This window comes from Numida meleagris, chromosome 12, assembly GCF_002078875.1.
Source record: "Numida meleagris isolate 19003 breed g44 Domestic line chromosome 12, NumMel1.0, whole genome shotgun sequence".
In the NCBI taxonomy this organism is placed as follows: domain Eukaryota; kingdom Metazoa; phylum Chordata; class Aves; order Galliformes; family Numididae; genus Numida; species Numida meleagris.
Genome location: NC_034420.1, coordinates 16,705,186 through 16,722,843, shown reverse-complemented (window position 1 = coordinate 16,722,843; position 17,658 = coordinate 16,705,186). Strand labels below are relative to the sequence as shown.

General features: G+C 42.9%; 2 protein-coding genes across 3 annotated transcripts in view; both read right to left on the bottom strand.

Moving 5' to 3' along the window:
• Positions 1-380, bottom strand: part of RNF14 (ring finger protein 14) — a 7,501-nt gene extending 7,121 nt beyond the window's left edge. The window contains exon 1 of the mRNA XM_021410340.1: positions 244-380. The gene's annotated coding sequence lies outside the window, so the exon portion shown is untranslated. The remainder of the gene's footprint in view (positions 1-243) is intronic.
• HSPA4 (heat shock protein family A (Hsp70) member 4) lies at positions 1,256-17,521 on the bottom strand. Of its 2 annotated transcripts, XM_021410336.1 has the most exons (19): positions 17,246-17,521; positions 13,641-13,698; positions 11,564-11,704; positions 10,752-10,874; positions 10,237-10,336; positions 9,722-9,855; positions 7,982-8,226; positions 7,545-7,621; positions 7,109-7,260; positions 6,080-6,186; positions 5,644-5,777; positions 5,012-5,193; positions 4,550-4,639; positions 3,910-4,062; positions 3,332-3,457; positions 2,742-2,849; positions 2,332-2,451; positions 1,768-1,929; positions 1,256-1,513 (listed from the first exon to the last, which is right to left on the bottom strand). In XM_021410336.1, the coding sequence occupies exons 1-19, from the start codon at positions 17,350-17,352 to the stop codon at positions 1,310-1,312; spliced, it is 2,523 nt and encodes an 840-aa protein (XP_021266011.1). In that variant the 5' UTR covers positions 17,353-17,521; the 3' UTR covers positions 1,256-1,309. The 2 variants fall into 2 exon arrangements, with proteins under 2 accessions (XP_021266011.1, XP_021266012.1); XM_021410337.1 differs by lacking the exon at positions 17,246-17,521 and having other exon boundaries at positions 11,564-11,640.

Sequence of the window (17,658 nt, the reverse complement as noted above, 5' to 3'; positions counted from 1 at the left end):
GGAACGCGGGTCCCTCGGGAGGCTCCGCAGCCGAGCTGGGCCGGGCCTCGCCGCCCCTGCACGGGAACGCGGTGAGTTCCGCGCCTGCTGGTCGGGTAAGCCAGCCCTACAGCTGCGAAACGGGCTCCCGGGTGCAGCTGCCCCGGCCCCACAACTCTGTACGTCGCAGCTCCCGCCCGCAGCCAGAAAGCAAACCCCGCCTGGCAGGGGCGGCGGCAAGACGGGGATCGCACTCACACCCACCTCCACACCGCTCCCCCTCCTCACAATCAACGGCTTCAGAAAGGAATCCAGTAGAATCCAGTGCATTTATTTCTTCCAACAGCTGAACGGTGTTTCAACTTTGGATTTAACACATACAAATTAACGTCTGCAAGTTTAATGACAATCAGAACTAGAAGCAAATTACCGCATAAAACTCATAGAAAAATGCTTTGTTCCTGAAAAAGAAGAAAAACAAGCATTCCAAATGAAGGCCTCATGGAAGCAAGCACACCCCTTTAAGAGTTAGGAACGCGTCAGTCAGCGCTCAGTGCAGGCAGCTGGGCTACAGGCGTCGCTCTTCCTACAAGCACCTAACTGAGCTGGAGCCAAGGCCCACACAGTCTAACGAGCCAGGGAATCTACACTTGGTGGTTAGGAGCACATCCACAGCCGATCTGTTAGGAGGGTGCAGTCACTATTCTACATTTTAGGTAAATGAATCTGATTTGGTGCTAGCCCTGGTGTGATGATGGCCCCTAAGGAATAAAGGGACTGAGAGCACTAAGCCACGGCTTCGCGCACCTTGTGTAAGTAGGAGTTATTCAAGTGCAGATCAAGATAAACCTAGAGGAGTGTTAACACAAACACGGCTAGACTAAGGTAAGCAGACCAAGACTGCTGGGGGCTCTGAAGAGCAGCCTCCCTCCCCCTTCCTTCCTCCCTGCCCTAGCGTTAGCGGGCATTTCCTTACAAACACTGCTACATGAACAACGGTGAGGAAAACTGGACTTGAGCTTTTGCAGTCTCCCTTCTTAAAACAAGACTGACTCAGCAGGAACATGCTTCAACACGGAGACAGTTTATGGCTGCTTCTGCAGGTCCAATACCAGCAGCCTCTAGCTACAATCACTATGGCAAGAAATACTGCTTGTATGACCAAGTAGTTGGCTACCTAAGCATTCTGACTTCAGGCACTGACCAAACCTCTCCAAAGATTACTAAGAGTGCTGTGGTATTCACTTGCTTCAATTTGTATTCAGAACATACAAAGTTGACAACTTAAAGCTTTATTGTCGTTTGCAGTAATATAAACAAGTACTGAAACTTAATCAATGTCCATCTCAGGAAGCTTCTTTTCCGCAGCTGCTGGGGCGGGCGCAGCACTGGGGTCAGCGCCCTGGGCTGCGCTGCTGCCATCGCCCTGGCCTTCTACTGGTCCATTCGGTTCAGTTGGTTTCTGCTCCTCCTTTGGGAGTTCAACTTTGGGTTTTGGTTTTGTGACTATAGGATTGCAAATACTTGTCAATTCCTGTAAAACAGGAATTAAGTACTGTTAGAAACGTCTATCAACAACTGTATTCAGTAGCCTGTCTGCCCAATCAACTTTTGATACCAACTGGATATTTCAAGTAGAGGCAGATGTTCCCTAGCACACGTAACAGGGAAACACCCAACCACTGTCTTTTTCCTACAGCTGATCTCACCTCAGTCTTTATTTAAGCATACAACTACACCAAGAAACACAAAACTTGTGGAAACAGTGAGTTGCTCAGAAAGACTTACTTTAGTTTTAGCTTGTATGTCTTTAGCTTTTATAACTGGGTCCAAAGTAAGACTTCTCTTGTTCTGAAGATTCAGTTTGTTATTCATCCATTCCATTGCTTCATTTGCGCTTTTCTCCACTTTTGCTACGTCTGCTTCATCCAGATGATCATACTGCTCATCCTGAAAGAGCCAGATTAATGGTAGCTGTGCAAGTAATTACTTTGAACATCCAAGCTGCATGCACTCTGAACATCTAATTGCACAGCTGAACTTGCCACGAAGTACTAAACAGACCAGTTAGCTGTTTTGATTAGCAGGACAATTAACCCAAACACCACAGCTCTAATCAGACAAAAGTCAAGTTGCACTGCTGCTGTTAACTCCCCCTCCATAAGGATAATCGAGACTGACTTAATGAAGCCTCATTTTTCAAGCAAAAAACCCACTTCTGAAAACACAGGAGGCCCTGAGAACTCAGAAGCCAACTGGGACATTACATGAACTTTCTGCATAGCTTACTTACAATTCAAAATAGGCTTACATCACTTCAGTGCACTTGCCAGAAATTAAGTGTAGAAATACCTTTGCTTTGAACGCATGAACAGTTTTCATGTACTGTTGGATTTGCTTCCCTAAGTCCTCAAATGCTTTTGGCCTCTCCTCTGATTCTTGAAATCTTGCCTGAATAGGTTGACCCAAGGCCTGAAAAAGTGAAACGTATCATGGACACCCACCGTCACTGAACACCACCACAAGACTTGCCAGGGTACATCAACATTTCCAAACTCCTTGCAACTTCACCCTTCACTTAGAAGGGCAGATTCCCCTTTGTGTTGTTACAGACCTGCTGGAAGTCTGTTCTTACATAATTATTAAATTAGTTTGTTGTAAGCATTAATCTCTGGATTAGCGATCCTAAGCTAGCTAGCCCCCCGCTTGAATGAAGTTCTCTGGATTCATTAAGTCCTGACTGAAATGCAAGAACCACTTACCTTCAGCTCTGTTAATTTATCTATGTAAATTTGTTTGGGTTGGTCTTCACCATCTTCATAAAGCCAGTTTTCTGTATCTTCCAGCTTCAGCGTGAAGCTATTTCGATCCTGAAGCAATCCATACAAAATAGTTAGGTGAAATAATCCTACTTGCTAACATTCAAGTGATATTTGGAATCTTTCTGGAAGGGTTCCATTTTTAATGTAAAGAACTTTCAAAAATGATTTTTCATCTTAAACCGTTCCTAAAAATTGACAAAGAGCCGAGGTAGGTTAGGTTGCCTTCAAATGATTGTCAAGTGCTCCTTGTCTCAGTCTAAAAACTGATGATCAGGCAATAACTTCAACTGCTGCAAGTGCTTTGGAAAAGAACAACATATCCTGGGTACCACCTGCTCGTACTTGGCCCACATTTAGGTTATCTTCATAGACAAAAAGGCTATAGAAATATTTCGCGTTTGAATTCAAATTTGAAAGCTTGCAGGCATGCTTTAAGTAAGCACACTAATATGATACAGTCAAAAGTTATTACAACACAACTGTTATTTATCACAACAAATATACTGGAAGACAAAGCCAGAAATACTTACATCTTCACTAACAAATTTCTCATAAATACTGCAGAGTTTGTCTCTCATATCATACACGTATTCTTCTACTGCATTCTTCGCATCATTCCTCTCCTTCTCTAGCTTATCCTGCATTATCATTTTACCCTGTGAACAAGTTGACACATCAGTTGGCTAAAAAGCTAATTATCTGACAAGACCTCCTCAAAATACTTGTTAACAAAAAGCTCAGTTTGACTAAAGATTGAAATACCATGGATAACTCTAAAACCAAGTACATGAATAAATGGAATTTCAAATTTGCTGCTGGTGGCACATCCAGGACAGCAAAGAAGAGCCTGCCTCAGCTGAACACTCACCCACCCAACAGCAGCAGCCCAGCAGCTTGCAGCTGTAGCTGAGTCACTGAACTGCTGCCCTACAGACAGGGAGCTCAGTAGGAACAATGCATTTTGACTCCATGGGCCACTGCTGCTCACCACAAAAAAACCACTACGTTAATCTTTCCTTGCCCACCATCAACATTTAACCACACATAATGAACAGCAAAGTTCCCCACAGATTAGAGACTTCTTCAGCTCAGACAAGTAGGAGTTTACCTCATTCTCAATGAATAAGTTCAGCATATCTTTCCCTATCTGCCACACCAACTGGTTCTCAATGGGAAGGTCCACTGTAGTAGTCTTTACTTTAGCCTTCTTGGCTTGAGGTGGCTGATCCACTTTCTTGTCTTTAGAGTCACCTTGAGAAGTCTATATTGAAGGAATACATCCAAAGTAAAAAACCAGCATTCCTAGCTAGTTCAAATTATGCACTGAAGACTGATATAGAAAAAATGTACTTCTGACATTGACGTAGCAACTATAATTCTTACACTTCACTGCCAAAGGAGTCAGACACAGTGCAGCTGCTGACCTTTACTAAGCACACTGGCTACATTCATGGCAATGATGTTCCCACCCCCGCTTCTAGAGGCCCCCTTCTAGTTTTTAAGTTACTAAAATCGAAGTGACTTATCCCATGAAGAGTTCTCATTTTCTCAGCATTAGGTCACCTGACAGGCCTTCCATGATCAGAACTATGTATCTTTAAAACTTTGCTCACAAAGCAGACTACAAATACTTCATGTACAAGTTTAGCTTCCAGAGTATGACAAAGCTAGTGATGATAGGCTCAGACACTACACATTCAGAAGAATCTTCTGGAAGAATCCTGTAAAAAAACCAATTTTCACTCTACCTCCATTTCTTCAGACTCTGCCTTATTTTCAGCTTGGACCTGCTGCTGTTCTTCTGACTTTTGCTGCTCCTCCTGGTCTACCTGCATCTTCTGAAATTAACAGAAAGATTCAGTTCAGCATATTAAACAATGCTTCTATTCTTACCTCAATCACTCTTACCCAAAGAATGCTAGGTGCAGGTAAAGAAGAAAGAATGAAAAACTTGGTAGACCCTCGAGGGATTAATTACATACTTCCAGACTTTACTTAGCCAATTAACAGCTCACTCCTAGAATAATTAAGTATTTCACCTGTACCTCAGTTCTGGTTTTAAGGCATCTGTCACAGTCGTGACGTACCTGAATTAGTACTTAATTGCTAAACACATCTAAATCCTTTTAGAAATCCTAGAACCTCTCCAGAACTTGGCCAAATGAGCCTCATAAAAAGGCCTCAAAGCAGCTAACAGTGAAGTCCATTACCTCTTCCTCTTTTGCATGCTGATCTGTTTCCATAGGCTCTTCGTTCTCATCAGATTTATGAACCTCCACTAAAGATGCACTTGAAACACTGAAGATACCATGGATATTTACTCTAACTTTGACCTTCACTTTTGAACTGGATCCATCCGTTTGAGGAGTGACCTTCTGAACCAAGAAGTGAGCTAAACAATTCCAAAAAGAAAAACAATCACTGAATGTGAAGTAAATCCTGATTATTGCTGGCAACAGATCACTGCAATGCACTCAAATCTTACTCAAGCCAAGCAGTTTGACTTCAAGTAGCAGTGCTAGAATACATGCTATTAGGAATGATGTATGGTATGCTATGAAAGTGGAATTATTACTCGCATCAGAATAAAAGTCTGCACCATTCTGAGTGCGCTCTTTACAGGCTTGCTTCCAGAAAATATCACCAGTATTTTCTACATTTAGAATATCTGTCCATGAAATTCATCTTACTCCACTCATTTTACTGTCGGTCCACGACTTTTGAAATCTGTCCCTACATAATTTGTAGTAAGCTACAGTGTCCAGACTAATGTAATCAGAAAGAAGTCCAGAAAGATGCACAAGATGAACCACGTTTCAAACCACAGAATGGCCTTAAATACCAATAGCAGGATCTGGGTAAGGCAGTTCCTTGGGAGAACTGTAGTATGCCTCAAGAGTGAATGGTTCTTTCCTGTAGAACGTGAGGACCTTAGAAAATGGAGCAGCATGGTTCTTGGGAAAGACCTCACAGTCACTGTGAAAGAAAACAGTTCTTATTTAGCATGCAGGATGACCATCTGATATTATTAACATTAAACATTTCTAGATATTCTTTGTATCTGAAGGAAAACCTTGTTTAAAAAAGGCAATCTATTTATATGAAGAGCAACAGTGGTGTACAAAGTGTTAAACTTAGCATTTTTCTCTGTCAATAGTTTCAAACTATCAAAATTGTTGAGAGTTGTTAGATGGGCGCTGTTCTAGAAATACTACATCCTCCAGTTGTTATCAGTTACTTTTAAGCTGTACATAATCATGCAAGAAAACTCAGCTTACCTTAACCCTTCTTCTGCTGGTGAATTCCATCGCAAAGAAATAGGGTATGGTATCAAGTCTGTGATAGAAAATTCTCTCACTTTGAATGCCGGCGATAAAATAGCACACTGAAAGAGCAAAGGAGTTCTATGATAAAAATTCAGGCTTCAGAAGAATAGTAATTTAATTCAGCAAGTAGCTATTTAAGCTACTTAATATGTAGGATGACTCTAGGTTAAGGGAAACTAATACTGATGGACTCTGGAACCGCACAGCAAGCACCAGAAGCGCACATACACCCTTCTCTTCAGGAAGTGCCACATCTGTTCACTCTGACAATGGAAATATACAAGTTTTACCTAAGAACAATCATGTTTAGTTTGTTATGCTTAGGCTATTGAGTTATTTTCAGTGCCAGCATAAGAAAATCAGACACTAAAGATTTAGTGTGACATTACCAGTTTTTTTGGTGTTTTTTTTGCTGTTTCAAAGCACACTGTAACCCAATCCCTTTTAAACAGATTCCACTCCAACAGCTGGCTTGCACTGCTGATGAACAGATGAGCATCTATTAAGCATGTGGAGAGGAAAATAAGGTGATCAGAGCAAAACTAAGGTGCAAGAGGCAGCACTCGTAACTACAGAGTATTTACTGCTGCTTAAGCCACTGAGCAATTCTGGTTCCAGCTCAGAACAGATTTTCTGTTTATCAGCAGTGCTGTAAAGCAGCTTTTGTTTAACTTAGGCGCCCCCAAAGGAGCCTAGAGCAGTGAAAGTCATCCTATGACGATTATCATGCTACCAGGTTGCAGCTACAGCAGAAGCAAAGTACACACTTCACTTCAAACTGTGCTGATCCGCTGACCTGGCTTAGACAAACAGCACAAAGAATCACTTCAGCTGCCACCCTCATTCTTCCAGCCACCTTCCCAATGTTTTTTTATTCCATTCTCATACACATGACATTTCTCATGCTTCCTACGGACTTCAGCTCAAGTACTTACTATTTCAATAAAAATATTCACAGCTAAAGCATACAGCACTTTTTACCTGCAGCGCACAACCTCGCGCAACAGCCTCGTCTGCGTTCAGAGTCGTACTGACTTCTTTGCCAAAAAATTTACTGATCTTCTCTTTAACAGCAGGGATTCTTGTTGTGCCACCAACTATTTCTACTGCATAAATATCCTCCTTCTTTAACTCTAGAGAGGAGTCAGACATTAGTTTTTATTGATTAAATGGTTCTATTGTAAGTGAATACACTGACATTGTAAAGTGAGTTATACTAAACCAGCTATTAATTTAAGCAGCAAGAATTTCAGATCTCAGCTTGTGTGGAAGAACTCTAGGAAGCTTTAAACTGCTCAGCCAGAACACGGAACTTGGACAGACTAATTAGCACAACTAACACGAGCATCCAAAGGAAGCCTGTACTGGGAACATCATCTTTCTGCACAGAGATTACAGAACGCACACACACACTTACTGGCTTGCTCCAGCACACTGCGAAGCGGGGCTTCTACTCTTGCAAGAAGTCCATCACACATCTCTAAAAATTTACTTCTGTTGAAAGACACCATAAATAAAGTGATACCATAAGCAAGCTACAATTGCAAATACAACAGGTTACCCAAACTGAAAGAATACAATTCTCTAATGCTGCAGTCCACACTTCTCAGTCACAGTTCCACGCTTGAGTACATTACAGTTGAGTTTGGGATAATGACCTAGGGACGCTTGCGAACGTCACAGCCCTTCCTCTTAACTCAAGGCCACTGATCAGTCTCTAAAGAGCATTTTGAGCAGCACCCCTGCATAAGCTCCTTCCAGTCCTTAACACTGCTGCTTTATAAAGTGTTTCCTTCCCAAAAGGAGTGGAAGAGAACACTCCACAACTTACCTTTATAAAAGCACATACATTACCTGTTCATTGTTCCAGAAACATCTATGTCATTCATGAAACATTCAATGTTCATCGGGAGATCAGAGGCATTAGCACTCATCAGCTTTTTCAGTTTTTCACATTCCTGATACAGCCTCAGCAATGCACGAATCTTTGACTTGATATCTAGTTTATATTTCTTTCCAAATTCTTCACAGAAGTATTCAACTAACATTTCATCAAATTTCCTGCCTCCAAGTGTTGTGTCAAAGGCTGTAGCAAGGACCTTTAAAAAAAAGAGCTCCTCAGTAACAGTACAATTAAATTGTTACTTCAGCAAAATCAGTTAGTAGTTAATGCCAAAGCATTTGTATCTGAAGTACATCACTAACATCTGATACCTAACTGCTGACAGCAGTTGCAGAAATAGTTGCATACAACCTAGGAGATGTGCATGTGTTGGTTTTTTGGGTTTTCTTTAAGCTTACAAAACCTAAGCCAAGGTTTACATATGACTTTTGTAGCTGCTATTAGATATTTGTTCTAAACGCTACTGGAGAAAGAACCATCATTAAAACACAACTTCAAGAAGTTCCACAAGTATTTCAACCCTTTGTAAATTATATCCTCTCAAAAAATTGTAGAGCATACATATGCTCCAAGAAAAAAAAGAGTTATCTACTATGCCACATGCCAAAAAGCAGGCTCAGGCCCCTAGTCCTTCAGTAATAACGCAGCAACTCCTCTAGTTATGATCTGGTAAGGCTTCAGTACACAGTCTGTTCAGTACCTGTACCACAAGCAGACTATAACAGCCTCCAAACTCTGCTTGGCCACAGTCAGAATATATCCCAGTTGATTATTTCATGCCTAAAGGTGGAACATGCTTACACTAGGCTAAAAATAAAGCAAGAAAATAAGTGTAACTCTTGCAAATAGTGCTCATTTTTGATGAGGAAGTTACCTAAAGAAAACCTGAAGCCCATCCATCTCTGCTGATTCTACTCTTTGAACACTGAGTTTGATACCTTATACCCTTCCTGATTAGGGTCAGTTACTGCACTGTTTTTAACTGCCTTGCTACCCATCACTGCTCATACTCAAGCATATCTTCAATACTGCTATAATTTCAAAGAACTTAACCTAGGTTAAATTTCCTCATAAGAGGAAACAGAGCTAATGATTTTGTAAGTCCTGCCTTCTCATTTTGCACCTCCATGCTTTACATTTGTGTTTCTCCAGCTAAGGGAAAACTACCAGAGCTGCAGAAAAACAGATTGTAAAAGTCTAATTAAGAAATATTAGCATTTGCTGCAAAACAGTAGCACTTTGGCAACTGGCACTGAGAAGTACACTAACTTGCTTGCTTCATTTGCAGCTTCAAGTTGTTAACAGAATTACTCTTTTACATGAGCATCCCAGTGACTTAACATATGAGCTTGCATCCTTCTAGGAATTTGTTTTACTACTACATCTCATGACTGGATTGCATTCTTGAAAGCAGCATCTGCTCAAATCGATTTCTGAACACACGTAATCCAAGCCTTCTTTCCCTTTGCCAAAAGTCATCAATTAACACAGGTTTGCTTCCTCTTTGTATCATTCAAAAAGCTCTACATCCCCACCCTACTTTAAACCCCTAATTTTGAACTTCAAGTGCAACTCTGGAAATATAAAAAGATGCTTGTGTAAAGATAGGCAAGCTTGACTGTCACAGTTCTTGTATGTGCTACTGAATGCTCCTACTGGTACTTAAAATAGACATGGAACAGACTGCTTACTTTCAGTTTTCCCTTATTGAACGCACAAATAGAGACTTGATATGCAGAATGCCCCATATCCACAAAAACAACGTTCCGTGGCTTCTCTTCTAGGGCAGGCAGGTCTTGCTTATAGATTCCATATGCAAGGGCAACTATACAGAAGGGAGAAATCAGTATAATTAGGGCACTTAGTTTCTCAATTCCTTTTCTCAAGCATTAAATGTTACAGCAGTAAACAGCATTAGCATTTCATCTTCATTTTCAAGATGCAGAAGCTTCTTGTTAAATTAAATACCAATGCTAAAGCAATATGGAAGAACATCAAGCAGTTATTAGCCCCTCCCAGAAGAGATCACGTGTATTAAGCAGATATCCCAGAAATACCCTTATGACACTGACACAATGAAAAATGGGCTCAGGAAACTTAACATTCAGCTGTAATTCCAGAAGGTATGGATCACTGGCAAAATAGAAGTCCTTTTATCAAATAGAACAAAAATATTAAGTGATTCAAGGAGAAAGTAAGGCATTACCTGCAGTTGATTCGTTTATTAGTCTCAGACAGTTGAGACCAGCAATTTGTGTGGCATCCATCACAGATCTCCTCTCTGCATCTGTGTAGAAACAGGGAACCTGCAAGAAGATCAGATGGCCACCATTTGAAAGAGTCACCACAGCAACTATTAGACAGAAGTGTAGAGAGACAGTACAGAGCACAGCTGCTCTCCTTCACAGGGATCCTTCCAGTTTGACATTCATTTCAGACACAGAGAGAAAACACAGAAAATGTTATGTGAAGACAAAACACTGAACACCTGTGCCCTCTCAAACTGCTCATTTTACTAGCAGAGAAACAGAATGAGAAAGAGGTATCAAGTATTTATTCTACCGGACAAAAAAGTTGAAGATATTCATCATTAGTGAAGTCTAACTTCAGGATGCAAGATTCAGTCATAAGTAGAGAAGACAGACCTGACTGTTCAGGTTATTACCAACAACCATTTTAGTTTATCACACTGTGTCCAAGAGAAACTCATCACATACTTACAGAAACAACACAGTCAACTACAGGCTTCTTAAGCGCATTCTCAGCGGTCTCTTTTAATTTGGTAAGAAGCATTCCAGTCATCTGCTCAATAGTAAAGTTTCTTTCTTCTTCCATATACATAACCTAAAAAATAAAAGAAAAAAAAATGTACCCTGCAGTAAGAACCACATACTGCAAACACAAAGAACACATGCAAGAAGCTGTCTTTACTGAAAGTAAGCTCCAGAAGTAATGCAGCTCTATGCCACCTTCTCTGATGGCCTTACTTATGCACAGCAAGTAAGAAGTACTACATAGAAATACTGGAATACGTATTACTTCATACATATGAAGCTGCTCTGGACAGATTCTTACATCTTGGTTGTAAGACAATGCCCAGGACACCTTCCTTCCTACTGCTTTGGGAAATTAAATCAGTTACTGCTGAAATCTGTTAGGCACCATTTGAAAAGATTGATTTTTTTTTACCACTTCACCTGACATGCCACACTCACATTCTGCACTCTTAACATATGAGCAACAGTTAACTAAGTGCACTGGTCAATAAGCTGCCTTCCAAAAAATCACTGTGGAAAAAACAGCACTGGTAAAATAGTTTGCATAGGACTGGGTTTGCAAGGCAGGATAACGTGGAACTGCAAAACCAGTTTCATGGAACACCTGGAAAGACCACTGGCACTATTACCCTTTTATTTAACATTCTCTAGTCACAAGAGAACAGAAACCTCAGCAAGCAGATTCAAAATAAAGAGATAAAAGGAAACCATTATCGCTTTCCTCCTCTGGCACTCTTTCAAATACTCCAGACTTACCTTGATGCCAGTTGAGCCTGTTGGCAGCTGGACAAGTTCATAGGCAAGGCTTGTTTTTTCAGCTTGAACAAAGGGATCTGAGAATGCACGACCATGAAATCTTTTAAAACTTTGTACTGTATTCTTTGCATTTGAAATAACCTAGAGGAAAAGAAATCTTTAATACAATTTGTCAGGGGAACAACTGAATCTCAAACAGAAAGACCATATAGGTTTTATTCTTGTGCTTCTCTTGCTGCAAATTAGTCATTCATATCTTAATAGTACCAGGGCAGGTGCTAGAATGCAATTTCCCTCTGATCTCTCAGGCAACCTACAGGAGTTGGAGATTCAATATGAAATGTATGCCTGAAAACTGAGCCACGCAGTTAGCATCAAATTCTCATCATGTATGCACAGCATACCAAAGTGTCCTCTTCCATTTACCTGTTTCCAACCACCCTCCTTTCGGACTGCGACGCAGCCAGCAAGTACAACTGAAGTACAGTGAGGTACACTACACATCAGGCCCCTCACATGCAAGTGACATTCAACATAAGGATATTCTTACAGAACAGCTCAAGAACCTTCTCACGAAGCTTTAAAAAGTCAGCAGGGCCCCCAGGGTGATACTGCCAATTTGATGTAACTGACAGAAGGCAGACCATCATTAAAAGACAAGATAGTGCAAATGTAGAAATGAAAAATCATTGTAGCCTGTCTTTACCTCGTACAAGCGTAACACAATGGCAAGCACAGCAATGACAGCAGAGCAGCAAGGTTCTAGGGTGCAGCAAGTGAGGATTTGCTCAAATGCAACAGCCATGGGCACAAAAATAAAGGAAAGAAGCTGCTTACCTTCAGAAGGTCTCAGGTACGCAGAGATCTCCAGAGAGATCCCTTGCCTCCACCACCAACCCTTCAATGAGGGCTGGGAAGAGGTGGATCCTGGCTCCAGCCCTTCCTGTCACTCAGGTACATTACATACACCCGAGCTCCCCTGGGCTGGCCCTGCCTTCCCACCAGGTGCTCAATCACTTCTTCAAGCTATAACTTAGCATTTCTGCTACAACAAGTAATCCTTTTTAATCCTTCCACTATGTTAGAGCAGGACACACTTGAGGAAAAAAACATGGTATCTGATCGAGCAGGCAAACACTGCACTATTCTGTTCACTGTGATTCAGTTGCAGTCAGGTGCATTTCCTAAGTAACCTGGTTTTGATCTTCTTTAAGTTTAGTTTCTGCAGGACATACCTCACCTCTACTGGATCTCTGTATCAATGAACCTCTTTAAGCTAAGCAGACACTCAATTCCAGAAAAACATCTGCATTTAGTTCTAGTACAGTTCTTCTGTTCTTGAAGAACATGCAGCGTCCAGTCACTTTTGTATCCTAGATACTGGATCTTCACACATCACTAGGTATTTTAGGCTAAGAAAAAACCAAGTGTTTGAATAGTCACCTCCTCTAAGACTTCAAGAAGAATCATGTTTTACTGGTGTTTCACAGCAACACAAGAGACAACACAGCAGGACCCAAGTGTCATGGAGCAGGACAAAAAAAAAATCAGCTAAACCTCTTCTTGGTCTTCAAGATATTTGCCTACCTACACCAACAAACTCAGAAGTATGTGCAAGAAAGCCTAAGACATTTAGGTTGTAATTCAATCATGAGAAGTTCAGAAGCTATATGTATTTACCCTCAGGATCTCCCCTTTCTACCAAAGGAATGCACTTAATAGAATTGTTTGGAACAGACACACACAACCCAGTGCTACCCAATCCACGCAGCAAGACAGGCAAAGGTGAGGCAAAACTGTATTGCTTCTCTTTAGAGCTTACATCTGTAACTTAAAATCATGTTTCAGATTTCCTTGTGATGAATTTTTTTTTCTTCATTTTATTATGTACAGCCTTTAGATTCCCATCCAAGATGGCAACATAGCATTACAGGCTGAACAACTGAAGAAAGCTCAGCTGTTTGTTACAGTTAGACTGTTAAGAAGCCAGTCCAGAGACGTTCTACGCTTCACTGATAAAAATACATTGTGTTAATCTGATTGTTGACTACTGAAATTGCTTTTACCCAAACCGTACCTGGCTTTTAGCTGCAGCACCAATAGAGCGGTTCTTGGGTCCAAAGGCTATGCATGATCTAGAACGAGAAGAAAGATCCTGTCAGTGATTGCAGAACTGCATTAAACATCAGCAGTTGCAGTGGTGGTGGTTTTTGTTAGAGATGTTGATAATGTTACACTGCAGATATTGAACATTTGGCCCATTGGGAAGGTTGGCCACTCATTCTAACATCCACTTGGAATCTAGTTCTGAACTCCAGAAAGCTGCGGGCATTCTGAGATTCTTGCAAATGCTCCTCACTGAACAGCACTAAAAGCAACAGATATAAAACCTGAAATAGCATAAATAAGTAATAATTGGGTAGACACTTCATCTCAGTGATTAGCAGTGCACCTAAGCCAGCCAAAGAAACTGACAGCTGGTAGTACAGGAAGCACTCGACTGCTCAGAAGAAGCACACAGGTGAGTTAATATTTAACCAGCTACTCCTACATATCTGTACCATACTTTTTTTTTGAATGAAACCCTTCAACAGCACAAATTAAAACAACTGGAGAGAAGACTGCTGCTGATGGGTTTCACCTGCACTCATGATATAAAAGCACAGATTATCAAAAGGAAAAGTTATCATTTACCCCAAGCTCTACGCAGAGCTCAGAGATGTAAGAAAATAGATAAATGCTCCTTTTGGAGGAAATCCCTGGTCCTACTGAGCTGTCAGTTTCCATATTCAGTCAACTGTACAGGCTCTAAAATTAAGGCAAACTCTTTCCCACCTCGCCCTGTAGTCCCAGGCCCTCATACTGAGGAAGTAAAGTTACTGAGGAAAGCTACTATTAGTCAAGCGGGTCATTACTATTAACAAGACATTAACAACATAATTAAGCTGATCTCTACATAGCAGGTCAAGAGACTACCTTAGAGCAGGGCTATACCATAGAGCTGCCCTTAAAAAAACTAAACTTCAGCTCAGCCCAAGGTTTAGAATTGGTCCTCTGAACAGAAAGCATCAAAAACAGAATGGATGGCTGCAATGAGATAATTACTTTTTCTAATATCTCAATTTATTAATAGCTTAGCAGATGAAACAAGGCCCACCCCTTAAAGCATATCTTGCAACCAAATTAACATTCCAGGAATAAGCCTTCTGAAAAAATTATTAAGGGATTAGTTAATGAAGAGCAAGTCACTCCGGTGCCATGCAAACCTTAAGGTCTGTGCTGAGCAGGCAGGAGCTGCAGAGCTCACAGCCAGAATCCTAACGGCACGCAGCAGGGAGCTGGTTATTCATTTACTTTGCTCTCTAGAAGGAAATTAAGGCATGAACACGGATTTGTGTTTTTCTCCTGCAAGAAAAAAATATCCTGCTACTAAATACACAAGCCATCGGCCTGCACTCACCACACACCACTAATTTATTTAGACCTCTTTAGAGCTGTCAGAGTTAAACCTCAAGGCAGAAACTTGGCTCAAGAAGAGGATACAGCACAGTAACTACGTAAACAGACTTCTCTATTATAAAATCAGGAATAAAAACTTCAGCACAAATATCCTTCTTGTCCACACCTGCCTGGCACTGGACACAGGAGCGGGGCAGCCCCACTGCTCTCTCTGCTGGGGACCGCGGGGCTGCCACAGCAACAGCAGGCGGGGGGGGACTGCTGCCACCTCACCCCCCAGTCAGCCCGAAGTAACCAGGGTGAGCTCATTAAATACAAATTATGCTAGTAATTACACACAATTCACTCAAAGTTGAATAGCTAACCATAGCGTTTTAAATAGAAACATAATCACAGCGGAGGTCAGGTCTAACAAAGCAACTCCAGCAGGGCTCTGCCCTGCCTTCCACCCGAGGAGGTCCCTGCAGGCACAGCCCCCCACCCACCCCCACCTCACCCACTTCCCTGGAAGACATCCACAGCCTGACAGCGCGTTTCCTCCCCGCTGAAACCCAGCACTGGCTTCCTCAGATCACTTACAACTATTTCATGTAATTCAAGCACCCTCATCCCCGCGTGGAGCAGGAAACCGTCTTAATCCTCCCCCATTCCATTTATTTCTAGCTCTCTCCCTCTACTCAGATCCACTTCAAGACCACCACATTTAAATACAACCGTTCTGCACTAATTGCATGCACACAAGTCCAAAATCCACAGGATGCTGAAAGAAGACTCAGTGAAAATGTCATCTGTGCCACTGAACTACAAGCACAGCGTGTTCACTGGAATCTGTTTTCTTAAAACCCAATTACAATAAGCTGTACCTGCTAATCCCTCCCAAAGCTCACTGCAGAAAGCACAGAGCACCACCTAACCCCAACCACAAATCAGGTCCTGAGGAAAGGTCCCGACAGCTCACACAGCGCCCCAGAGCTCACTAAGGAGACACTGAGCTCTGACACTCTGAACCAGGCTTTTTTTTTTTTTACTACAAGCTGGACATTTAAAGTCATTAAGAACATTTTAATACAGACACGTTTGCTTACAGAGTTGTTTTCCGCATTCCCTCAGCATTGTGTACAGGCTTTCAGAACAGTACTTGAAGATTAAGTTCAGTTAAAAATTGTCACTTTCAATATGCGATTTTTTTCCCCATCACACACTTCTGACTTCTCATAACTTAATTATTTCCTGGAAGATATGTTGTTGGACAACATTTTGCATCACTCATCTCCTTTCAATGAGTGAAATTTGTGATCTTATCTCAAGTACATCTAAGCAGCACCTCGACTACCTGAAGACTCTATACGCAGCTCCTAGAAGCCTGCGTTGAAAAGCTCTGTATGAAACACTGCCTTAGTCCATCTGCACTTACATACCACATCACTGAAAAGTCTAAGAGACCAGCCCTTCCTCTGGCACACAAGCCAAATAGAACCATGAGTCTCCTTTTATTCATTGCTTACAGACAGCAAGAGGCAAACAGAGCTGAGGCATCTAATGAAACACAAGGTCATTCTATGCTCGTCTGTCTAAGGAGATACAATGGTAAGAAAACCGAGACAAAGCAATTTTCTCACCAAGAAAATCATTTATTTCAGCACGCTTAAAGCTAAACTACAGCACAAATGGAGCTGCAAAAGCATTTATAGGAGAGCTTTCCAGAGGGCTCCCCTCCGGGTTTGACGCACTACAAGTCCCACTTCCACCTTTACAACTCTACTCTTTAAGCACTTTTACTTCTTTCTCTTCCTTTGGGTTAAAAGACACCCCAATGTTCAAAACGGGAAAGTTTTTCAGAGTCAGGGCTGAGCGGAGCAGAAACACACGGGCCACAGCGAAGGCGGCCGGCGAGGCCCCGAGCTCCGCCCGGCGCAGCGGAGACGCACGGCCCGGGCCGGCAGCGGCCGGCACGGAGCGGCAGGGCAGGGCAGGGCTCGGGCTGTAGGTGCTCCCCTCGGCGCTACGGACCGAGGTTTTCACCGCGCTGCCGTACCCCGCCTCGAGCCGGGCCGAGAGCAGCCTTAAGTAAATGCCTATTTAAAAGAATAACGTAAAAAGCACAGCCGAAGGACCACCAATAGCGGCGGCGGACCGACGCCACGTTCCCGCCCGTGACGCTCGCGCCCTCCCGGCCCGCAGCCCCCGCAGGGCCAGGCCCCGCCAGCCCCGAGCCCCACTCACGGCGTGCTGCGGTCGCTGTATTCGTTGGCGATGGTCTCGATGCCGCCGGCGCGAGCCACGGCCACGTAGCAGCTCTGGAAGCCTAGGTCGATGCCCACCACCGACATGGCGCGGCCGGGCGGGAGGCTGAGCCAGAGGGAGAGCGGAGGAGCAGCGCGGCGCAGCCCGGCCCGGCTCGTTTAAATGCGCGGCGGCGGAGGCGCTGTGGGAAAAGGGGGGGGCGGGGCCCGGCACTTCTCGAAGGATCCCGTCGGGCCGCAGCGCCGCGCCGAGCGAGACGCGAGGGGATAGGGTGTTCTCGCGAGACCACGGCAGGCGCGCGGAGAGCGGCGTTGCGGCGCAGCCGCAGAAGGGCACTAGCGAGGGGAGGGGCGTGGCTTCCGATGTCCCACCCCAAGCACTGGGGTGTGGGC